This window comes from Anguilla anguilla, chromosome 8 (genome assembly GCF_013347855.1).
Source record: "Anguilla anguilla isolate fAngAng1 chromosome 8, fAngAng1.pri, whole genome shotgun sequence".
Lineage (NCBI taxonomy): Eukaryota > Metazoa > Chordata > Actinopteri > Anguilliformes > Anguillidae > Anguilla > Anguilla anguilla.
Window position 1 is genome coordinate 25,358,677 of NC_049208.1, and position 24,760 is coordinate 25,383,436.

General features: G+C 45.8%; 2 protein-coding genes across 6 annotated transcripts in view; one reads left to right on the top strand and one right to left on the bottom strand.

Annotated features, from left to right (window-relative positions):
- Positions 1-7,385, bottom strand: part of crybg2 (crystallin beta-gamma domain containing 2) — a 32,050-nt gene extending 24,665 nt beyond the window's left edge. Inside the window, exon 1 of the mRNA XM_035429361.1 lies at positions 7,248-7,385. Coding sequence (XP_035285252.1) covers positions 7,248-7,366 — 119 coding nt within the window. The 5' untranslated portion in view covers positions 7,367-7,385. The remainder of the gene's footprint in view (positions 1-7,247) is intronic.
- A 128-nt stretch (positions 7,386-7,513) lies between these two features.
- LOC118234632 (uncharacterized PE-PGRS family protein PE_PGRS24-like) lies at positions 7,514-10,072 on the top strand. Of its 5 annotated transcripts, XM_035431311.1 has the most exons (4): positions 7,514-8,846; positions 8,886-9,140; positions 9,180-9,703; positions 9,734-9,795. In XM_035431311.1, the coding sequence occupies exons 1-3, from the start codon at positions 8,471-8,473 to the stop codon at positions 9,497-9,499; spliced, it is 951 nt and encodes a 316-aa protein (XP_035287202.1). In that variant the 5' UTR covers positions 7,514-8,470; the 3' UTR covers positions 9,500-9,703; positions 9,734-9,795. The 5 variants fall into 5 exon arrangements, with proteins under 5 accessions (XP_035287202.1, XP_035287201.1, XP_035287198.1 ...); XM_035431310.1 differs by lacking the exon at positions 9,734-9,795 and adding an exon at positions 10,023-10,072 and having other exon boundaries at positions 8,886-9,701; XM_035431307.1 differs by having other exon boundaries at positions 8,886-9,703.
- The last annotated feature ends 14,688 nt before the right edge of the window (positions 10,073-24,760 follow it).

Sequence of the window (24,760 nt, forward strand, 5' to 3'; positions counted from 1 at the left end):
ACCGCAGGGAACCTGAGCGTTTCCACACCCTCCCTCAGTCTTCACCTCGCTCCTACTGCAGAACAAACACGCCGTTCCTCACCTCCGTCTTTCACACCAAAAGTATGACATGAATGCACCCAGGAACTCAAGAAGCTATTCTGATGAGCACCCCTGAGGAGCGCCAGGCAGCCCTGCCGTATGCAGCACCCCTGATGAGCGCCAGGCAGCCCTGCCGTATGCAGCACCCCTGATGAGCGCCAGGCAGCCCTGCCATGTGCAGCACCCCTGAGGAGCACCAGGCAGCCCTGCCATATGCAGCACCCCTGAGGAGCACCAGGCAGCCGTGCCGTGTGCAGCACCCCTGAGGAGCACCAGGCAGCCGTGCCGTATGCAGCACCCCTGAGGAGCGCCAGGCAGCCCTGCCGTGTGCAGCACCCCTGAGGAGCACCAGGCAGCCCTGCCATATGCAGCACCCCTGAGGAGCACCAGGCAGCCCTGCCATATGCAGCACCCCTGAGGAGCGCCAGGCAGCCCTGCTGTATGCAGCACCCCTGAGGAGCACCAGGCAGCCCTGCCGTATGCAGCACCCCTGAGGAGCACCAGGCAGCCCTGCCGTATGCAGCACCCCTGAGGAGCACCAGGCAGCCCTGCCGTGTGCAGCACCCCTGAGGAGCACCAGGCAGCCCTGCCGTGTGCAGCACCCCTGGCGAGCGGTTAGCTGGTAGCCAGTAGTTAGCCGAAAGTTTAAACAGTTCAGTAACTGCCTTTCATGTGTGAAAAATGAGTACAGGCAGCTGAGTCTTTATATGTCTGCTGCAATACTAAGCATCACATATGGGCAATCATAAATATGAAATACAATATAATGATTGTAGTCACAGCCAGTCTCACCCTTTACTATTATACAGATAGGTAAGGTGGAATCAGATGGTCAGCTGGCCGCCATGATGACCTATAAACTTCTCTCCAGTTTCCAGATTCAACATCACTGGAAGCCTCATGTCTTTTAAAACTGAATGCGGGGAGGGTGCTATGCATTATTTGCACATGTGTATGTGGAAATTAATGCTTTGAGGAGAATTCACAGCAGAGGAGTATGTTTAAGACTTAAGGTATTCTGTCAGTGCACTACACTACACGTACATGCATCTGCACTGGCCTTACAGTACTACAAGACTGCTAAATCATTACATCTGTTTTGCCTAGATGATAGTGTACTTACATTTATTACACATAGAGTTATTATATCCGGTATGTATATATAATATTGCAGCCCTACTGCGGTACACAGTGTACTGCTGCATTAACGTGCAGCCCTTGCCTGTACAATAATACTGTAACACACTGAAAAACAGCACGCCTGCAGCCTGGGGCTCAAGAACACACATTCCATATCTCTATGTGCTGGAACAGGCATACATGCACATGCACACACACACACACACACACACTTGCACACAAACATTTAAACATTTAGATACCTTGCCAGAACATGTAACGATCCAAATGTCAGGACAATTAGTTCAATGGTGCCAGAAGGCAGGGGAAGGGTTCAGTGGAAGACACACCTAGGCCTGTCCTGCCTCCTATCTTCAGCAACCATCCCTCTGCTCCCCGTATTCCCGTCCCACTCTTGTGAGATCCATAAACAGGCTCTGATAGCACAACTCCTTCCCTCTGATAGCACAACTCCTTCCCTCTGATAGCACAACTCCTTCCCTCTGATAGCACAACTCCTTCCCTCTGATAGCACAACTCCTTCCCTCTGATAGCACAACTTCTTCCCTCTGATAGCACAACTTCTTCCCACTGATAGCACAACTCCTTCCCACTGATAGCACAACTCCTTCCCTCTGATAGCACAACTCCTTCCCTCTGATAGCACAACTCCTTTTCTCTGATAGCACAACTCCTTTTCTCTGATAGCACAACTCCTTCCCTCTGATAGCACAACTCCTTCCCTCTGATAGCACAACTCCTTCCCTCTGATAGCACAACTCCTTCCCTCTGATAGCACAACTCCTTCCCTCTGATAGCACAACTTCTTCCCTCTGATAGCACAACTCCTTCCCTCTGATAGCACAACTCCTTCCCTCTGATAGCACAACTTCTTCCCTCTGATAGCACAACTTCTTCCCACTGATAGCACAACTCCTTCCCTCTGATAGCACAACTCCTTCCCTCTGATAGCACAACTCCTTCCCTCTGATAGCACAACTCCTTTTCTCTGATAGCACAACTCCTTCCCTCTGATAGCACAACTCCTTCCCTCTGATAGCACAACTCCTTTTCTCTGATAGCACAACTACTTCCCTCTGATAGCACAACTCCTTCCCTCTGACAGCACAACTCCTTCCAGGGCAGACATGGCCCATAGACAGCAGCACCACAAAACTGAGACACCAACTGACCTATGCAACATCTATAAAATAAACAACCGTTACGAAGGCTCATGCTGCATTTTATATTAAAACCATGGAGCAGTCCTGAGGACAGATTAAATACAATTTCTAAAATATCAAAATATCAAGTCAAGGGGTTTCTGTTTGCAAGCAGCTATCACGCATCTAGGCTTTTCTTCCATGTTCTGTATAGTAATGTGCTTGTACACTGTCAATAGCCTCCATACTGTACCTTAATACAGTATGCCATTATAGGAGGGGAGCCTAACACATAACCTGCAGCTAGGTAGCACACTAGACTTGTAAAACTCACTTAGTTGTAAAAATGCTCCAGTAAATATGGACTTGTATTAGTGGACAATATATGAAACGTGAGCCAAATAGCTTTGGCCCGCTGGGATAAGTGCAACATCTTGGGAAATTAAAGTTAACACGGACTCAGAGCTAGGAGAATAAACTAGGTATAAACGTGAGCGCAGTCCAAACTTCTGTGAAAACGACAGTGCCGCCCTCATGTGGTGGCTACTTGCCAGAGCCCCTAATTCTGTAATACTTCAGATACTGCCAAAACGCCATCGCTGGATAGACACTACAGTGAAGTCAGAAAGCCAAGTGAACTTATTATTATAAGGCAATTATTTGTAATTATTTGCATTATTTAATAAGTAACATGGCACATCCCCCAGGGGAAACTAACAAGAAACTTATTGTTGAACCTGCATTGGAAATGAGAAAACCTGCTTTGGCTTGCACCGAGTTAAATACATGCCGTTGTATATCTATTCCTTGCTGACAACATTTCTGATAAGAGATTATTATAATCTGTTTTCATGCAAGGACAGGAGGACGCCTCCGTGCAACAGAAAAGAACCCCAAAATTATTCATGGGGGTACAGACACTTACAGTTCAACTGCAGTTCACCTGCACCCCTTGTACATGTAGCAGAAAAAAGGCTCACGCATGATTTGGAGAATGTGACTGCTGATCTGCATTTTGTTTTAATGGATTAAGTTGACACTGCAGCAATGGGGTGGGCTTACAAATATAATTTGGTAATACAAATTTGTAGACATAGGGAAAAGAAGTTTTAAAACAATAGTTCCTCAGCATACCTGTAAACTTAGTTTATGCACGTGACACCTTAAACACACTCCTGTTACTGATACATACAATGTCCAATAGAAATACACGATAGCTGGAAACAGGATTTGTAATAGCATCTTGTTCAACAAGGACTTATCTTCATATTGTCAAAATGATTATCTTTATCATTACCACAAATGCAAAGAAACAAGAAAGGGGAGATAGTCAAAACAGAATGTGCAGAATGCGGTCTGTGAGCTATTCCAACCAGTTTAAGGACACTGATCTAACATGAAAGCAACATATCATTTATCTGTGACAAGCTGTGACTATAGACTCACCTAATGTTCTCACTGCTTCCCTGGAACATTTCAATGATGTGTGGCATTACAAATATGTGGAAAAAGTTGGTAATATGCAGGAGATTCTCCTCGCGTCTTCAGAGTGTCTGCATGTTTGAGCAGTTAAATATCCACTGACACATTCTGCCAACCCACAGCAGAGATGTCATTTTCTGATTCCCACCTCTGCACATGTGACTGTCTGCAGGTGTGACTATGCACTCTGCTAACTCTGCTGTTCTGTCCCAGCTCTGCAGTTGTGACTATTCGCCCTGCTAACTCTGCTGCTCTGTCCCAGCTCTGCACTTGTGACTATGCACCCTGCTAACTCTGCTGTTCTGTCCCGGCTCTGCAGTTGTGACTATTCGCCCTGCTAACTCTGCAGGTGTGACTATTCGCCCTGCTAACTCTGCTGTTCTGTCCCAGCTCTGCAGGTGTGACTATTCGCCCTGCTAACTCTGCAGTTGTGACTATTCGCCCTGCTAACTCTGCAGGTGTGGCTATTCACCCTGCTAACTCTGCTGCTCTGTCCCAGCTCTGCAGGTATGACTATTCACCCTGCTAACTCTGCAGGTGTGGCTATTCGCCATACTAACTCTGCTGTTCTGTCCCAGCTCTGCAGGTGTGACTATTCGCCCCGCTAACTCTGCAGGTGTGACTATTCGCCCTGCTAACTCTGCTGCTCTGTCCCAGCTCTGCAGGTATGACTATTCACCCTGCTAACTCTGCAGGTGTGACTATTCGCCCTGCTAACTCTGCTGTTCTGTCCCAGCTCTGCAGGTGTGACTATTCGCCCCGCTAACTCTGCAGGTGTGACTATTCGCCATACTAACTCTGCTGTTCTGTCCCAGCTCTGCAGTTGTGACTATTCGCCCCGCTAACTCTGCAGGTGTGACTATTCGCCATACTAACTCTGCTGTTCTGTCCCAGCTTTGCAGGTGTGGCTATTCACCATGCTAACTGTGCAGGTGTGACTATTCACCCTGCTACCTCTGCATGTGCGACTATTCACTCTGCTAACTCTGCAGGTGTGGCTATTCACCTTGCTAACTCTGCAGGTGTGGCTATTCACCCTGCTAACTCTGCTGTTCTGTCCCAGCTCTGCAGGTGTGACCATTCACCCTGCTAACTCTGCAGGTGTGACTATTCGCCCTGCTAACTCTGCTGTTCTGTCCCAGCTCTGCAGGTGTGACTATTCGCCCCGCTAACTCTGCAGGTGTGACTATTCGCCCTGCTAACTCTGCTGTTCTGTCCCAGCTCTGCAGGTGTGACTATTCGCCCCGCTAACTCTGCAGGTGTGACTATTCGCCATACTAACTTCTGTCTCACTTCTGCTGAATAGAAAGAACCAGCTCACACCACAAAACAATATTTTCTTATTTTCTCATTTTGAGATTATTCATTGGGAATGTAAGAAATTTGCATTAAATTATTTTTTCTTTTAAATCCGTTTTCAGATATGGGAGCAGATGGGATCTAACTCTGTGTCAGCAGTTTTCTTTCTTTAACTGCGGAAGCAAGATCAGTGGACACACTGAGAGCTGTGCTCCGGCCACATTCCTCTTCAGGTGATGCAGCACATTCCGTAAGCCAGGGGGTGTCTAATCTTATGTGAAAAAAGCCAGTGTGGGAGCAGGGCTTTCCTTTAGCCCAGCACTACGACACCTGATTCTACTGATTAACTAATCGCAGTCTCTTCAATCAAGGCATCAATAAGAAGAATGAGGTGTATCAGTGCCGGGCTTTAACAAAAATTTGCACCCACACTGGCTTTTTTCGGATGAGATTGGACACCCCTGCTCTAAGCCCATGTGTCAGGTTATCTGGGACTGTGGCCTAAGATATAATAAAGTAATAAATGTAATATACTTCCTGTGCATTCCAGCTCCATAAAGGTTAACTGAAGCAATTTTGCTGAAGAGTCAGTATCTTTCTTAAATGTCACACCTTGAATTCCAACCTGCCGCATGCCAGTTTGAAGTATTGCTCACTGCACAGAATGCCACATCATGCAACCAACACCTTGGAATTTTTTGGAATTAAGACATCAGCAGAATGGCAAGTCTGGCTTAATGGTGCAAGATCACTTAGTGATGAAAGATCCTCAACCTGCAAATCTACCTGAAACCTGCAGTTCCACTTCCCTCACCCTGTCTCTGCACAACTGTCTGTCCCATTCAAAGGCAAAGGAATGCAGAAACATGCACTCATACTCTAGGACGGTGCTCACACTGTTATTCCAACTGCATTCTGAGTTACTACGACACACATTAACCCAAATCCACCTGGGCCAACAGTCGCCTCATTCCCAGTCACAACCCGGACAGTGAGACCAAACTGTTTCAGTCATCATAAACAGCTGAACAGCTTCACCGTTATATTCTTTGCAATGGTGAGAGACGTTTGTATGTCATCTCTCATTCCTTTGAGGCATATCAGCTGTAAGTGGAATTGTTTGTACGCATAGTGGCATGTGAAGAACTGTGCCAGGTGTTTTGAGAGCTATATTGAATGTCAGGAAAATAAGATGTGAAGCACAAGTGGGAGGGGAAAGTAGGACAAATTAGAAAATGGTGCGTTATTGTGTCCATGAACAATGTGAGTTTGGACATAGATATTTAGGTGAGAGATATTTAGGTGAGAGCCCTCTCCAGGGAGCGATCCATCGCTTCTGGCTTCGGAAGCATATCCCTGTCATGTGAGCCATGCATGAGTCTGCTCTATCAGCCTTGACAGCCGATGCCTAGTCAGGCTGAGAATGACGGTAAACCCTTTCTGTTAATTAACAGAATTACATGCAAACTATTTTGCGTACTCCATCTTAGTCATGACCTATGAATCACTTTAATAACTCCTGATTAGTAATGCCCATTGTATTGCAGGAATGCTGTTGTAAAACTGTCTGAAGATGGAACCAAATAATCCTTACTATACTATTACCATTCTATGTCATTTTTCCATGTGTGGTCACTTATGCTAATGGATGGCAAGCTTAATTTAATTAAGCTAATTATTCTTCAGATTTTCAGTGTTTTACACAATTATCTAGTTGTCGTTATTGTCATTCTCGGTGGCTAGGGTCACAACCTTGTGTGTTCATAAGACGGAAATGGCTGTGCAGAGATATTCTGGGTCAACAAGGTCAGTGAATAAGACTTGCAGTAAGTGATAATAGTGCCACTTCAGCAGAATAGCCTGATAAAAACTAGCCCATTCTAACTACTCCTGAACTTGCTAACTTGTAGACTATGCCCACCCAGCTCAAAAAGTCAGGCTAGAATAGAATAGAACAGAAATGCAATCTCAAGGATATAAATGTAGCTAAAATATAATGCACTATGTAGCTAGAACATCTGAAGTGAAGTTATCAAACTGCTATCCTGAAAAGAGCCTGAGAGGCATAGAGGAAAGTAAATGAGGGAAATCAAAAGCACTTACCTTTCAGCTGGGCTTACAGGGGACAAGGATGGCAGAGGGTCTTCTGTTCTTGCAGGTGTGTCACAGAGTGTGGAGGTGTGTGTGGAGTCTGCTCTCTCTGTCGCCGAGTCAGCTAGCATGTGTGCTGCACTTGTGTGATCAGTGAGTGTGTGTGCCCTGTCTGTACCTGTGTCAGTGAGTGTGTGTGCTCTGTCTGTACCTGTGTCAGTGAGTATGAGTTCTCCCTGTGAGTTGTGTATGTTCGTAGCCCAGCAATCTGCCCTTTCTGGCGTTTGCTCTTCTGAAACCAGCACACAGGGCTGTTTCTCTGTTGCCATTCCCCGGTTCAGTGGAAGCCCCTCCCCTTCAGTCGTCGGTGAAGGAGGGGCTGGCTCACATTTCTGAGCCATGCACTCCTGCCGAACAGGTGAGTCCGGTTCCATGGCAGGCAACTGGGAACGCTGTTCCACCTCCTCCATCTCTTCTTTCACCCATTCCTTCTGCCCCATTACCTCAAAGTCCTCTGCCTGCACCCCTCTCCCCCCTTCCTCCTCCTCTGTCAGTGCCTTTTTAACTTCCTCTCCATCCTGCCCCTCAACTGTCACCTCATCCAGTTTCAGTATGCCTGCTGGTCCCTTTTCTATCACCTTCTCTTCCATTTCCTCCCATCTTTGTCCTTCCTCTTTCCATTGCTCCAACTCTTCCCTCTTTTCTTCTATTAGTCCTCCATCTTTACATTCTTGATAAGGCACATCTGTTTTCCCTTGGCCTTCCTGATCTTCTTCCTGAAGGGGAGGAGCCACCTTCATGATATCACCAGCCCCATTTTCCTGAGGGTCTCTCCTGACTGGTTCTGGAGATGGTTCTCCTGATGGCTCCCGTCCACCACCTCCCAGTCTACCCATCTCTTCTGCTGCTAGACCTCTATCCATCTCGTCTTCCTGCATCCCTGCTTCCTGTCTGTCACTGATGGTGTCAGGAATTCCCATGGTGAGAACAATGGTTGCAACCTGGTCAGGGGTGTCAGGGCGAGAACCTTCCAAGTCTTGGGCACTTGGACAAAATGGATTGAGGTTCTCAGAGACAGACAGACCAGGGCTTGGCAAGTCAGAAAGATCTGTGTTCAGGGGACAAATGTCAGTGTCGGGAGTAACACTGTTAGAGAGGTCAGTGTTTAGGAGGGAGCTGTCCATTATTCTGGCAACAGTGTCAGAGAGGTCAGTATTGAGAGGGGAGGAGTCAGCATGGAGGGAATTTGTAGCAGAAAGATCTGTTGTCCTGAAGGGGGTGTCTGTATAGGCAGTGACATTGTCAGTGACCTCAGTGTTGGGGGCAAGAGCATCGGAGAACTCAGTGTTTTTGAGGGAGATATCAGTGCCAGGAACATCGGTGTCAGGAACCTCAATTTTGGGAGAGGTGTCAGTGTTGGGGGCAGTAGTGTCAAAGAGGTCAGTGATGGGGATGGAGGTGTCAGCGTTGGGGGAAGAAGTGTCAGAGAGGTCAGTGATGGGGATGGAGGTGTCAGTGTTGGGGGCAGTAGTGCCAGAGGGGTCAGTGATGGGGATAGAGGTGTCAGTGTTGGGGGAAGAAGTGTCAGAGAGGTCAGTGATGGGGATGGAGGTGTCAGTAGTGCCAGAGAGGTCAGTGATGGGGATGGAGGTGTCAGTGTTGGGGGAAGAAGTGTCAGAGAGGTCAGTGATGGGGATAGAGGTGTCAGTTTTGGGGCCAGTAGTGTCAGAGAGGTCAGTGATGGGGATGGAGGTGTCAGCGTTGGGGGAAGAAGTGTCAGAGAGGTCAGTGATGGGGATGGAGGTGTCAGTGTTGGGGGCAGTAGTGCCAGAGGGGTCAGTGATGGGGATAGAGGTGTCAGTGTTGGGGGAAGAAGTGTCAGAGAGGTCAGTGATGGGGATGGAGGTGTCAGTAGTGCCAGAGAGGTCAGTGATGGGGATGGAGGTGTCAGTGTTGGGGGCAGTAGTGCCAGAGGGGTCAGTGATGGGGATAGAGGTGTCAGTGTTGGGGGAAGAAGTGTCAGAGAGGTCAGTGATGGGGATGGAGGTGTCAGTAGTGCCAGAGGGGTCAGTGATGGGGATGGAGGTGTCAGTGTTTGGGGCAGTAGTGTCGGAGAGGTCAGAGTTGGGACTGCCATGATCCAGAGCAGCAGTGTTGGAGATTTCAGTTTTGGGAAGAATGGAATCTATGTCATGGGAAAGGGCATCAGAAAGATCAGTATACGCAAGAGAGCTGTTTGGAAGAGGTGTTTCAGCAGAGGATGAGTCAGTATTGGATAGAACAGATTCAGAGAACTCAGCGTTTTTGAGGGAGATATCAGTGCCAGGAACATCAGTGTCAGGGACCTCAATATTGGGAGAGGAGGTGTCAGTGTTGGGGGCAGTAGTGTCAGAGAGGTCAGTGATGGGGATGGAGGTGTCAGTGTTGGGAGCAGTAGTGTCAGAGAGGTCAGTGAGGGGGATGGAGGTGTCAGTGTTGGGAGCAGTAGTGTCAGAGAGGTCAGTGTTGGGGATGGAGGTGTCAGTGTTGGGAGCAGTAGTGTCAGAGAGGTCAGTGTTGGGGATGGAGGTGTCAGTGTTGGGAGCAGTAGTGTCAGAGAGGTCAGTGTTGGGAATGGAGAGGTCAGTGCTGGGACTGCCAGGATCCAGAGCAGCAGTGTTTGAGATTTCAGTTTTGGGAAGAATGGAATCTATGTCACGGGAAAGGGCATCAGAAAGATCAGTATACGCAAGAGAGGTGTTTGGAAGAGGTGTTTTGGGAGAGGAGGTGTCAGTGTTGGGGATGGAGGTGTCAGTGTTGGGGGCAGTAGTGTCAGAGAGTTCTGTTTTGGGGATGGAAGTGTCAGTGTTTGGGGCAGTAGTGTCAGAGAGGTCAATGAAGGGGTTGTAGGTGTCAGTGTTGGGGGCAGTAGAGTCAGAGAGGTCAGTGTTGGGGATGGGGTCAATGTTGGGAATGTCAGTGTCTGAGATGTCAGTGTCTGAAGCAGCAATGCTTGAGATTTCATTTTTGGGAAGGGAGGAGTCAAAAGTGACTGACATATCAGTGTTGGGGAGGGGGGTATCAGTAATTAGATCAATAGTGTTAGAAAGATCAGTGTTCGGGAGGGAGGTGGTAGTGCTGGGGGCAACAGTGCCAATGATGTTTGTAAGGGACGAGTCTGTACTGGGGGAAATAGTGTCAGAAAGATCTGTATTTTTGAGGGAGGTGTCAGTATCAGGACAGACAGTGCCAGTGACGTCAGTTTCAGGAGCCACATTGTCATTGAGGTCAGTACTGTTAGGGAGGGAGGTGTTACTGTTGAGGGCAACAGTGTCAGAGACGTCAGCACTTTTGAGAGAAATATCAGTGCCAGGAACATCAGTGTCAGGGACCTCAGTTTTTGCAGAGGAGGTGTCAGCGTTGGAGGCAGTAGAGTCAGAGAGGTCAGTGTTAGGGAGGGAGGTGTCAGCATCAGGACTGACGGTGTCACAGACCTCAGTTTTGGGGACAAATGTGTCAGCATTAGGGAGGGCAACGGCATCAGACAGGTCAGTATTGAGGAGGGAGGTTTTGGAGAGTGCACCAATAGTTTCTGGGAGGTCGCTGTTAGGGAGGGAGGTGTCGGTTTCCTTAACAACGGCCACCGAGAGGTCAGAGTTGGGAATGGGGATGTCAGAAAGCTGCGTTTTTGGGATGGACAGGTCAGTGTCAGAAGTGCCAGGCTCGGAGAGGGCAGACATTGGGGTGGCCTTTTCTGAGATTTCATTTTTGAGATGGGAGGTGTCGGCATGAGGGAGATCTGTACCGGGGAGAGGGAAATTGGTGTCGGGGGTCACACCCACTGAGGGGAGAGAGCGAGAGGGGCTAGCTGGTGGTGTCGCGGGCAGACCGCCACGCAGGGTCACAGCGCGGGTGAGGGCCGCGTAGGCAGCGGAGGCAGCAGGGACCAGCGCTCCCTCATGCGCACTGGGCAGTAGGGCAGGGTCGTCTGCGCCATTGACCTGGACTTCCTGGCCCTCCTCTCCATCCACACGCAGCGGTGCCACCCCAGACGTCTGCGACACAGCATCTGGGGCACTGGGGGCCCAATCCTGGGTCACGCCCCCGTCCGGGACATCAGGGCTGACCGTAACCACTTCATCCGGCTTTGATTGGTCAGGAGGCCCAGAAGGTGGAGAGAGGGTAACCTGTGGCCCGGGCTGCTTGGGTTCGGAGAGCTCAAATCTGACCCGCCTTTCGGTGGCATTCTCTGGGTCATCGGTCAGGTCGATGGTGTGCTCCACGCTCCCCTCCAGGTCCTCCTCCTCCTCCAGGCCCCGTGGGGCATCTGGCACTGTTGCATTGTGGGAAGGGTTGTCAGCATGCTGCTTGCTCTTCTTTTTCCAGCTGAAGGAAAATGTGCCAAATTTCTTGGGCTTACGCAGGTCAGTCTCAGAGGAGCTGAGAAGCCCTTTCTAAGAGAGAGAGGGAGAGAGAGAGAGAGAGTGAAAGAGAGAGAATGTAAGAGATGTAGAATTCCCTCTCGCCAATCATCAACTGATATAAACTAACAGAAACAGACACTCACTTACCATGATTAAAATGCAAGTTCCAACAACTATATTTTCACTTCACCAAAACATTTCTCCATTACTGAAGTTTTCAAATCACTCATCAGACTATAGAAGATCATACATTTTTAAGGTAGCCAAAGGGAAATTCATTGAAAATATTTTCCTGTTTATGTACCATTAACAAATATATTGATTTACCAATAAATCAGCCAGTTCTGTTGTATTCAAAATTATTTATGAAACAAAGATGAACACCGTGTACGACATGACCACTCCCAAAAATTCCCATCATTCTTCATTAAAACAAGTAAACACATCACGATCACCCACGCCAAAAAAAAAATGTCTTTGACATCACGCAATAATTTCCACATCTACTGAATAAGGTGTGTCAGACATTTTTATCAGGAACTGCTCTATGAATTGCATGCCACCAGTAGACTAGAGATCTCCTTTTCAGTAAATCTTTCCTATTCGAAGGAAAGCTGCTCGGTCAGGAATGTGTTAAGAACACAAAGGAGGCCGTCAGTCAGTCTAGCAGGATTCTAACTCAAGGAGGGGCACCCTGGAATTACTCAGAGGATGGAACTAATTGAGAAATAAAGGAAACAAGAACTGCCCTGCTCTTTGTACTTAATTCATGCTGGATGTGCAGAAAAAAAATGAGACGGGGTTAAACTGTCCTGTTCTGTCACACTCCCAATATTCTGCTTCGTTTCAATGGTGCTACATAACATAATAAAACAGCCATTTTAGAGGTGAAAAAAACACAGACAAACCAGCGTGTCTGATATTATTGTAACAATGATTTCCTTTTCAATTTCAAAGCGCCAGAAAAATGAAGATAAAGAATTAAGAATGTGAGGTGTTTGAGGTGTGACTGTGCACATTTCTCACCTCTTCATTTCAGTTTGCTTTATTGGCCTGACATGTTGTGCATTACATAAATACACAAATTCAGCTGAAGGGGAACATATTTAACATATTTTCAATGAGTATAAATGTGGAAAGGGTCACATAATAATCAAAAATATTAATATTTTATGTATTCACTGCACATATATGCCGGTGATTACAAAACCTGTGCTTTTTTGAATGGCAGGTTTCATGCTCACTCTTGCAGCTAGCAGTGTAGCACCCTCTTGTGGACACTGGTGAAATGAGCAGTGAAAGTACAGATGGTGAGAAATTTCATTCAACTCCCTGTGGGATTCAAATCCTGTTTTAAATTTCCCCTTTCTTCAGCAAATATTGCCCTGCAGTGCCCTCTAGTGTACAAATGCGGCACTGGCCTCCATGCTGAGCTGAGCATGGTGTGTTTAAGATTTCCAGCTTCAACAGGAGGTTCAGAATTAGCAAGCGTATAAGAGGGGGTTTGCAAAGGGAATTTTAGGGTGAAAGTATGCATTCTAATGAAACATGCACAAAACAGCCAGAGGCACATCTTTCACGCTGGATTTAATAAAGTAATCTGTCTTCAGTCACAGAGATAAGATTCAGTCTCTAAAAAAGTCAAGTCTAGACATGCTTCAATGAGTGGAGCAGAGCACTTTCTCAAAAAGAGAAAAACCAGGTGAAACAAAAACAGCAAAACAATGGCTGCTTTTCTGCTTTTTCTTAGTTTCCTAAGTGGCCAGTATCTCTTTGCCGCACACAAGTGCTACTGGAGGAACACAACACACGCAAGATGAATAGTTTTCCTCCAGGTGTCGAGACCTTTGGTGGTTATCATTAGTTTCTAGCATGTAAGTGTCTTATGTAATACAGTGCAGGCCAAATGTATTAGGCCACCTGGGTAATAAAAAATAAATCAAAAAAAAAAAGGTAGAGAAGAATTCTGTTAATATAAGCACATTTATTGAATAACAAACCAAAGTTACAAACCAAACATTTTTTGTTTCTATCTACAGTAAAAAAAAAAAAAAAAAAAATACAAAAATAATCTTAGACATGACTTTCCTCTAAATAGCCTCCTTTGGCTTTAATTACAATTTAAAAAACTATTGGGAGTCCTTTCCAATCTTTTTGCAAAGTGGCAGGTGGAGGAGTTGGAGGGAAGTGGAGGGGTGGAGTTAGGTTTAGATCTGCAAGGGCAAGTAAACATTGTGGCAAGAAGACTATTCCCAGTGAGGCAATACAATGCAGTTTAAGATGTCCAGCTGTCAACACACATCTACACCTAATTCCTCCTTCTTTGTCATATTTCTTGGAACATTTTTGCCTATTTTACTTACATTATGGGCCTATGGTATTAGGCTACCTGTGGTTTTAAAAAACAAGACCAGGTTAAAACCTAGTATATGGCTGGACCGGCCGACCAATGGTGTAACGTCATAACTCGGCCGACCAATGGTGTAACTTCATCACTCAGTCACTCACTCAGTCACAGACATTCGCATTTGTAGGGCTGGCCCCGCTGTTGCGGTCCAGCCAAAAACATAAGGTAGATAAGATTTCAGTCAATTCAACTACCCCTTCACCTCCCTCTTACCCCCACCTCCCAAATAAAATGTACAAATTTATAAGTAAAACGTTTGTATTATTGTAGGAAGAATTTTTTTTTTTTTTTTTTAAGTTTGCACTTTGGTTTGTTATTCAACAAATGCGCAAAAAAACATTGACTGAATTTTTCTCTACCTAAAGTTTTTTTTAAAATCACAGGTGGCCTAATACTTTTGGCCTGTATATTCTAAGTCACGCTAAGGTAGGAAATCATGTGCGTTCATATCATTGGTATTGCTCTGCTGTTGTAACGTACTGCCAAAACACTCTGAAATATGCAAGCAGCACGCTGCACCCCCTCCCGCGTCTCTGTCTGCGTTCCACTCACCAAATTCCAAAGACTGGGGGAAAGTGTGGAAAAAGTGCTCATGCAAATTTTCCACACTTAACTTTCCGACATAAAATGTGACAGTAGAGGTGATTAGTCATAGCAATGTACTAAATGGGTGGATTACTCGAGTCCGTTTACGCTGCCAAAAAGACGTTCGGCACCTCCTGTGGGCAAGCGACTTTAACACCTATGACAAAAAGAACCAAGCAAAACTCAGCTAGAGCGGGTGAGAACAAGGGCAGGGCCCGGAATGAGTATCCGGACGGTGCCCTGTGGGTGCAGAAGAGGGAGAGGCTGCACCTGGAGGAGAAAGAGCCAGACAGACAGAAGGAAGGTGTACAGAGCTGCTGATTTCATGAGCATACCCACCATGGGGGGGGGGGGGGCAACCAGGTATGGTGGCCAGGGCCCTGGAGGAGGGTGGGCTCTGTGGTCTGTCAACTTGTGGTAAATATTAATTGTCCTGGGCCCGGAAATAAAATAATTCTATTATTTTATCCTGGGCCTAGAAATTTCACCCAGCAGCCCTATGAGTAATCAGTGTTCGCTGAGTTCCACTGCATCACTAATGACAGGTGTAAAGGCAGGTCATGTCTTTTGCTATGATTTGTAGGGCTTTTGGCAAAATTCTGTAAAGGGGCTTCTGTCCTAGGCATACTATCACATGCATTGTACCACACAGGAAATGCAAATAGTAAGAGTACTCTTTATTACAGTTCCTTTCCTAAAGAAAATTGCAATCGCTTCAAGCCTAACAATGATGGGGCTCCTTTTACCTAAAGGTCCCAGTGCGTCTGCACTGCTAGAGCAGCACTGGCAGCGAGTGCTGATTAAAGGCTGGTTAAGGGTGACGGGGTAGTCTGCACTCATGGATCCGCTCAACCTGCTGCACTGGCACGGCCATGAAGCCGGGCCAGGGTCCGATTCTGCAGACCTTAATTAATCACCCGAGCTGGACAGCTCGATGAGCCGCTAAGCTCTGAAGATCCGAGATGCATCCACATTTGCACTCGACACAATTAGACTGGAACAGACACACCAATTAATGCATAAAGTTGATTGAGTTGTTCAAAACAAACACCGCATTGTAATGACAATGCACAGCGGCAACACCAGACAGCTAAGCTAATGTCAATAAACACACATAAACACATTATACATAAAGACGTATACAGTATACCACACATACACATACACACACAAACACACAAATACACACCCACAGACATAGATTATATGATGCTGAATGCTATTATATGCTCTCATGGCAGATGAAAGCACCACATATGAAGCACAAAATCTGAAATAAATAAATAAATAAAATCTGTAATGATCCAGCAGATATCATTAGAAGAGGTTTAAAGCCTCGGTGCATTTAAAAATTTTAATATATTCCCTTGACATACAGTATATTGCACGCAGCACATTTTGAGTCATGTCATGCTGCTCATCCTGCACCATTTTAGTAAGCATACCCTCCTTTCATAAACGACAGCCCCGTTTAGCAGTGCCCAGACAGGTTTTCTGCTACACAGATGGTATTTTAGCTACTGGCTCCCGGTTGCTAGCTTCACTTGTGCCTAAGGGGGAGGCACAGCAGGTGTTATACTCAGGTCAGATATCGTACCATGGTCTGTGAGTCTTTTTGGCAGGGAGGAGACACACCTGTTTGACCAGGTGAGTCTGAGGCCTCTGCTGCAGCACAGACAGCCGGTGAGAACAAAATGCTCACAGACACCTTGTACGTTGGCTGACCTGCAAAACCTGTCAATCAAAGGTGCTGCTCAGAACCTTCCAGCACTGATGCCAGTTCTTCTGTGATGTCCATTCCAAGAATCTACTGTGGCAAGGTTTGGGGACTCCACAGATATGTCTGCAGGTTTCCTTCCTTAAACTACAGGTAGCAAATGTGATTCCTGATGCTGTATGTAGGGAAGGCTCTGAATTGGCTCTTTCTCACTTCACAAAAACAGTTCTCTATAACTCAAGTTAGCTCAAATTGCGCATCAGACTCATCTTATGCATGAAAACCTCTGAAATGGGAGTACGAAATTGAAACAAAAATATGTCACTTCGTCATCATCAATTATCAGAGGGACAGGACATTACTGTCTAACACAGATCTAACAGGGTTCAACTAAACAAATATATTTCATAGAAGTTAAGTCAAGTCTGCTTTATTGTCATTCCAGCCATATACAATGCAGTTTACAGTGGAACAAAATTGCGTTTCTCCTGGTCCTTGGTGCAATATATACAATATATATACAAGACATACAGACAAGGATGGGGCTGTATGCCGAGGACTAGGCATAGTGCATGGACAAGACAGTGCAAGTGTAATAGACATGACGAGCGCAACTCAATACAATACAATGCAGGACAGTATAAAAACAGAACAGTAAGTACACAATAAATAAACTAAATGGAATAAAATTAAGAATTAAGTTACAAATACGTAATAAAAAATAAATAGTGTGTAAAGTATGGTGTAGCAGCATGGTATAGTGAGTGTTAAGCCTTTTTCAATAATAGTAATACTGAAATACACCAAGCCTAATCATCACAGCAATAGGGAGGATATGGACTGACCTTTGACCTTGGAGTAGTGCCATAAAGGGTCAGCTTCTTCTTGCGGCCTCCACCTTTGGGCGAACTGACACCATCCCTGTCCAGACCAGTTCCAGAACCATCCAATTCAGTCTGGCTGGAGAAGAAAACACCAAAATTGAGCACAACGAAGGAACCCAACGGACAACTATCTAACTTGTTCCGGCATAGGCTTTCATGGCTAGGCATACCTAAATGTAGTTCAGGTGTGTACACCTACTTGCTGTATTTCATTCAGTAATTGACCAGTAGAAAACCAAAAGAATCAAAGGTGAGCACTGACTTTTGTACGGTATGAGACTGTGGAGCGTTTAAGCTTATCCATGTAACACATGGGTGACTCGTTATGGTAACTCCTGACCCGTTGATGGTAATCCTTGTGAAACTACAGAGACCTCATCTAGAAGAGCGCAGAGACACCGGTTCTTCACTCCTTTGCAGCTGCTAGCAAGCCTCTCCCTCAGCATAACATTTTCAGATCACCTCTGCACAAAGGTCCTGTAGACAGCGCATTAATTTATCATACACTATCGCATTTAAGCCTCGTGTTTGGTTTGGGTGTTTGGTCGAATTGATCCAGTTTAAACTTTTAGAAAAAAGGAACACCCTCTTTTGAGAGATGCATTTCATAAACCACCTGTATAAATATGGTTCTTGTTTAGTGTTTCTATTTGTTGTTCATCATTTGTATTTGCTTTATGTATTTTTTGCCTATATGGTTTTTTGGATTTAATAAGACAAAGATTAAGAATAACTGAGAATGTCAGTTCCAAACAATGCATATCAATAATCTGCTGCATTAACCAAACATAGTTTCTATTGTTAGGAATAGTTTTTTTCAGTTTCACAGGTGCTAGTAAGTAAACAGAACACAAGGGTTAACATTTTCAGAATACCTTTGCAGATAGCTCATTTCCTGTGGACAGATCATGTTTAAGGATGCTTGACATCACAGTAATATGCAGGTACACAATTACTGTGATGTTCACATCATGTAAAACTGAGTACATGCTTAGACATCATTAGGCTGCATACTGCTATGCTCCTATGGTACAGTTTTCAGATTTTTCGGCCACATCTCAAACAGACACTCACAAATGAGAATGAATAGTTCTCCACAGACTCCCATTAGATCTGACAGCGTGTCACATTGTGGAGTCCTTCTCATTCCCTCTCCAACACGCGCTCACTCTCCAAACACTTTACAAATAATTTCACATCTTACCCTCCATCACACCGGATAGGACCACATTAACCTATCTATTTGCTTAGCAAATACCCTTATTTGGGGAAACTTGCATAGCATAAGGGCTTTTATTGTTCTTTGCTAAGACAAATTAGAATACCACTCAAATCAGAAACGTGATAAACGCCAGAGCAGCGGCGTTCCATCGAGGACTGAACCTTGGCTGTGCTAATGGATACAGCGGGGTCACTCAGCAGCTACTGTGCATTCTGAGGAACGCTGCTGAGTACTGATGTGAAAGAAGACAGGTTCAACAACTTTCTTCATCCGCTCTCCCCAACACCTCACCCCCTCCCCCCCAGGCACACCCAATTTCTGCCCCATCAATCACTGCAGCGTACTGTCAGCACCCCAGCTAAACAAGGAGAGGTTGTGTGTGTGACTGCAAGGTGGATGGGTTTCTTTGCATCTATGTAAACAATGGCACAATGCCTCTCTGTGCGAGCCGTAAAAGGCCCGGAGCGGGGGGGGCGGCTTCCTGTCAGAGCCTCAGGTCCCGGGCCGCCCCGCTCCCATCCGCCCGCGGGGATAAGAGGGGCGAAGCGGAGGGCCGCGGCTGTGAGGTCACACCGCACGCGTCGCGGCAGCCGCATTTGCGTGCAGGCGGGCGGGCAGGCGGGGCCCGATCTGGCAGACCCCGCCGCTACGCCTCACCACGTTTTCCATATCCAAATGCGCGCGAGTCCTTCAGCCCTGCCATGCACCCGCCTGTCGAAACCACATCGCCCTCCTCTCGCAGGCCGCTGACTGACAGCCAAGCGCGAGAGGAATGCCAGTCGAGCGGTTCTCCCTCCGCAACAATGTGTCACTTAAACTGCGTCTTTGTCGTGCCTTCTCCTCCAAACCGCAGGGCACTCGTGCAGCGTGTCATTCAGAGCTTCCAGCAGCTTCCACCTGCGCGTGTGCTAGCATAGCGCTAATTTACCGTTTGTGAAAGGGTGGGTCTGTTTGTGAGGTTTGAATCTCTGAGAGTGAACTCTTACCCCCTGGGGTAAGGGTGCTCAGAGGGCAGGGAAGATGGAGATGGGTTGCATGGGTCTCTCAATCCAGTGCACCTGGCTTCCCCCCTCAAGCAGTAGGCCATCGGGTGCACAGATAGAAAATCTCAGTCACGCGTGGATCTCTCAGGTCTCTCAAGCTTACGTGGGCCAATTCATTGGCGGTAATTAGAGCTGTCACACTGGGCTTCCACACCCACCTCAGGGCTCGCTCTGAGCCAGGTCTGTGGGGACGCTGAATGAGAAAGCTCACCACGCCGGCCAGTCAGACTGCAGCATAAACCTGCACGTGACCGAGGCGCTGCTGCTGCACCTTATTCTGCAAATAAGCAGCCGTTGGGTCACAGGTGCCTTGGAGGGCATGCGAGATCCTACTCTTCACATAAGTAAAAAGGAATTAACAAGCACTGGGACTTCAGTAGCCTGGAAGGGAAATACAGACTGGAATAACACACATGCTTCTGCGCACAGAGCTCGTTCCTTACATATGCAGAACATTTGAGTAATGTGTGTGGGCCGTGTTCTGCTGGAGCTGACCTCTGATGAGCTGAGGAGCTCGGGCTGCCACGTGCTGGGTTTGGGACCGGACCTATTTGTTCAGTTGATTGAAATTTGACTGCTAGATTGTAATGAATTTGTTCCATAGGCTATCCACTGTTACACTTTTTTCCGCCTCTTCCTCCCCATATTTATATGTTTTGAAAGCGTATATGCATTTTCATATATTTTATTTTTATAAAAGTATGGCAGTTTATTTATGATTCTATCAAACCATGGTAAAATGTACAGTGTCTACCTGGTTAATTTAAATGCCATGAGGAATTCCATTACAAAAAAGACAAAATAAATGTAATTTTAATCACAGTCCCAAACTACTAGCATTGCAAACTAGTTTGATGAGTTGCTTTGTATTCTAATATACCATGTCAGTAATGGATGCCGGTACTTTCTAGTTAAAACTGCCCAGGTTCTGGTTTTTGTTCACACTACAGGCACACTACACCTTCAGCCTTTCTCATTGAAATAAATCACGTGTAATTATGGTAAAATAGCATGTGCATTACAGCATTATCATCTCCTCACAGCCTTGTCGGTTGTCTGATAAACGTCCAGGGCTAATTATCTAGCTGGGTATTAATTTAGTACAGCTACATTAGAACAATTCTTGCCAAGTTCCCCATTATAGCCCTCCTTCGGCATTGTATTTCTGGCATAAGTAAATACAATAGTATAGAGACAGTGGGCTCTGGCCCAGGGTTATATCCGCTTGCTCGACAGCTAGCCGAAGATCGTCCGTTGGATTAACATCTTGACATGAGTTCCTTGGTTCAACTTCATGCCATTTTTTGACTACAGTGTTAGTACCGTTACTGACATGTGTGGTCTGTACTTGACTTGGATGAATTTTAATAGATGCAAAATCCTGGGGAAGAGATTTGTACAAAAGAGGATTTTCTGTCACTGCTGTTGCAATCCACAACATGTACAGTTATGCAGGACTAAACACATCTGCAGGTACTGGATGACCACAAAAAACTAACTTGGACTTCCAAGTAATATGAAGTGCTGTGGAACGTTAAGTGCTGGGAATTACAATAAAAAAAAATAGTATGTCAAATACAACAAGTCCAATTGATTGATTAACTGAACACTGACTATGCAGCCCTGCTGAACACTGACTGTACAGGTTCTGCTGAAAACCAAAGAGACCGATATGCTATGTGCTCGCTGTCAGAGCACGGATTAAGACCAAGCCAGAGGGTGGAACAGAAACACACAGGCGTCATTGTTTTACGATCGCCTTCATGGATGCTACCAGTGCCAACTGCTGTTTTACGAGCACTGCATGTCATTACACAGGCGCTGCACCTTCACAGTGCTTGCTCTCAGGAGGAGCAGAACGGAGCAAGGGTAAGAGGCCTTTTTTAGCCTCACAAAACAAAAAACATGAAAAAAAACCCCTGAAACTTGAGTTAAACATATGACTGTGCATGACTGGACACCATACAGAACAGGCTCTGCTAGAACTGACACAGCCTAGCAAACAGCTGTCAGCCAAGTCAAGTACAGACTATGCAAGACCTGATTCAATGAAAAACAGAATCTGGGAGCTGAGAGGCAGTTTGGCACAGACTCTGTGAACACACAGCCTCGATGCATTACACAACAGACTCCGGAAAAGCAATGTTTTTACCCCTGATTAAAGCCTGTTGATGAAATGCTCATACATAATGACAGAGAAAGGGGGGAGGTCTGACTTTCAGCTTCTGAAATGTGTCAGACTGTCACTGCGTCCTTACGAACACAAGCATGCAATAATCCTCTATAGAGTGGCAGTTACAAGACCTGTAGAATTAAGTTCTAATTAGTATATTAGTACAATGAGAAAGGCATTTGGCTGCAATGTGTTTCGCTAACATTCCCAGACTTGTGCTGAACTGGCTGTTATCTATCCACACCAGTTCATTACTAGCCAAGGTCCCACCAGCCCACATTGCGTGTGTGTGTTCAAAGAATCGATGATTGACGTGTGTTTTTTTTTTTTTTTGTCATTTTTCTGCCTGTTTACCCAAGAACGCACAGGAACATACTTATCAAGGTTTACACAAGCTGCCTTTATGGATCCAATAAAAACACAGATGACAAACGCTGCAGTCTAAAAATGACAGGCCACATGATGCAAGTCAAAGCCATGCCAGTGCTGCATGTGTTCATGGTAACTGACCTTGGAAAGCATGGGATGGATACATGGTGCTCACAGGAGCAAACACAAAGTCTTTCAAAAAGAGAGAGGCCACATGGTACCTCTGCGCTGTTCATTTCATATCAGAGAAAAATAACTCCAAACTGCACACACTAAGATGCAGAACAAATTATTTGTACTGTAGAGGGTATAACGTTATTTCAGTAAGAATCTTCATGCAACCCACACTGCAGTATGTCTGTTGTGCTCAGACAAGGCATGGGGACTGGACATAGATGTATGGAGACGGGCTACACATGGAGTAGCAGGGGAAATGCTGCAGATCCATTTGCAGGCTTGCCATTTTGACCAAAGTCTTGTTCCATGTCTTTGGTTTTGTCTTTGACTACACACATCCAGCAGACACCTAGACTGATTTCAGGATAACCTCTGCGCTCACTTGGTCTAGCCCTTGGACACGTCACATCCAAGTCACATCCTCGGGTGCCACCCAGATACCATGGCAGACCAGACCGTTTTGGTGATGCCGTTGCCATGGGCGACAGATTCACACTCCGTTGCAGACTAAAAAGAACCGTGGGAGGAGTCCAGTAGAAGTGCAGAAATTTGCATCCGAGGCGATGTTTAGATTAGGCTAAATCCGCATGAAGCACAGCGATGCAATCAGAATACAAATTTTCCTGCTTACCCAGATTTTACACAAACTTACTCCCACTCAGCATGTTGGATTGCATCCCCACCTTCAACTGCCAGAGAGAGGGCTTCATATCCTCCAACATTACTCAGCAAATTATAAAATAAAGCCAAAACACGCATCTGTGTTGCTGTGGTGGTAAAATGCTCTTGGGTCATGGGTACAAAGTCCTGGTGGGACATTGTGGGTGGGCCCTATAGACAAGGAGCTGCACTCTACACCCTCGTGGCTTGAGCAAACACCCCACTGCACAGTATGTGGGAGAGCACTGGACAGGTGCGCACGAGGGAAAGCAATGAGGAAAGGATGTAATGATAAAATAAACAAAGCTGAGTAAAGCAATGTAGCAGAGACAAGGATACCGTTTAGCTGGCAGGGGTGTGCCTACGAGTTGAGTAGGAAACTCAAACACTGCAGACCAAACTCTTGGAATCAGAGGTGTACATTTATTTTCAGGATGTACTGTAAAATATGGCCATGCAACAGGGTGTGCATGCTAACTTTTGTTCAAATCAGTTGCATGCATGAAGTTCCAATTAGTGCAGATTTACATCCCATGATACACTGTCATTAAATTAGTATTTATGCATGGCGTATGTAACGTCTTTTCAATGTAACCACCTTTTAATTAGTTAAGGAATTAAGAGCAATTACAGAACCAGCATACCGTAGCACTTTATGAACTGTGTTTGACAGCCCTGCTGTGGAAGATGAGAATGGACTGCCCTCAAATTAGGAGTTTGTTCCTCCAAACACCAGCTCCACCAAATCGGTCAGTTCAGTTCTCAAGGACAGGAAAAGGCCTTTGGCTGATGGGGAAATTCTCCAAACTGCATGCCCTTTACGTCCTTCGTACGAGTCTGAAAACAGGATCAAAGGATCCTGTGCTGATACTGCTGTGTGCAGTGATGCAGACCAGCTGACTAAAACATCCACACCAGAGGTGGGCAACAAGGGCCGTATCCGTTTCTGGTTTTCATGCCAACCTCCAGCCTTAATTACCCAATTAGCCCTAACGTTCATGGCACCTGACATTTCTCAAAAAGCGCATGAATGACAGCCAAAGACTGTTCTTCTGTCCCTATATGAAATGGTTTGCAGTGATCTAATCTACAGGTGAACCTGTGTTGGTGTGTACAGCCAATTAGCTCATTCAGCCAGGTTAACTGCTGGAAGCAAAAACCTGCATACAAACAGGCCCTCCAGGACCAGAACTGCCCACTCGTAACTGAACCTTGCATGTACAGTTTACTGTGCTGAAAATGCGTGCATACTATTTTAGGTATGTTGTAAAATTTTGTATGTATGTTGTACTTTTTAAAATATACTATTGATTTTGGATCATGAAGTAGCGTTTGTTTTCTATTGTGAGTGAAAGACTAATTGATCCCCAAATAATAGTTTATTTCCTCGTTCTTTTAAATCCCCTGCCAGTCATTCCTGTAAAGAAAACTATTCCTCTATCCCTCTGGGTATCCCGTTTTGTAAAAATGGGAATGACGACAAAAAAGAGAATGCGGGTTATCGCGTTTTTCTAGGGCATCACTCATGCATACATTCCTAGCAATAAACGTCAGCAAGCAAGTTACTATAGCCCCTACCATTCATCACCACCACCAAATTTTTTTCTTTTAAAAAAGAAATAAATGAATGTAACATTACAAGTTGTTGTTGCAACATTACTATTTCTCCATTAAAAACGGTCGTCAGTGTGGTATCGAGCTGTCCGCTGTTCAAGATTTGGAGGGACCACTTACTGCAATTTGGTACACAATGACAACTATACGAGTAATTATATGCTGCTGTCAGCTAATGTTAACGAATGAATTGTAGAGATAACTTTAATAAAGGTTTATTATTGAGATGCACCATGCCATGCTTCAAGGCTAGAAGCTGGATATACACCTG

Coding starts and splice junctions, on each gene's coding strand:
- LOC118234632 (XM_035431310.1), top strand. CDS start 8,471: ATGGAGGGAATTTGTAGCAGAAAGATCTGTTGTCCTGAAGGGGGTGTC. Junction 8,847..8,885: donor GGTCAGTGATGGGGATGGAG/GTGTCAGTAGTG, acceptor ATGGGGATGGAG/GTGTCAGTGTTGGGGGAAGA.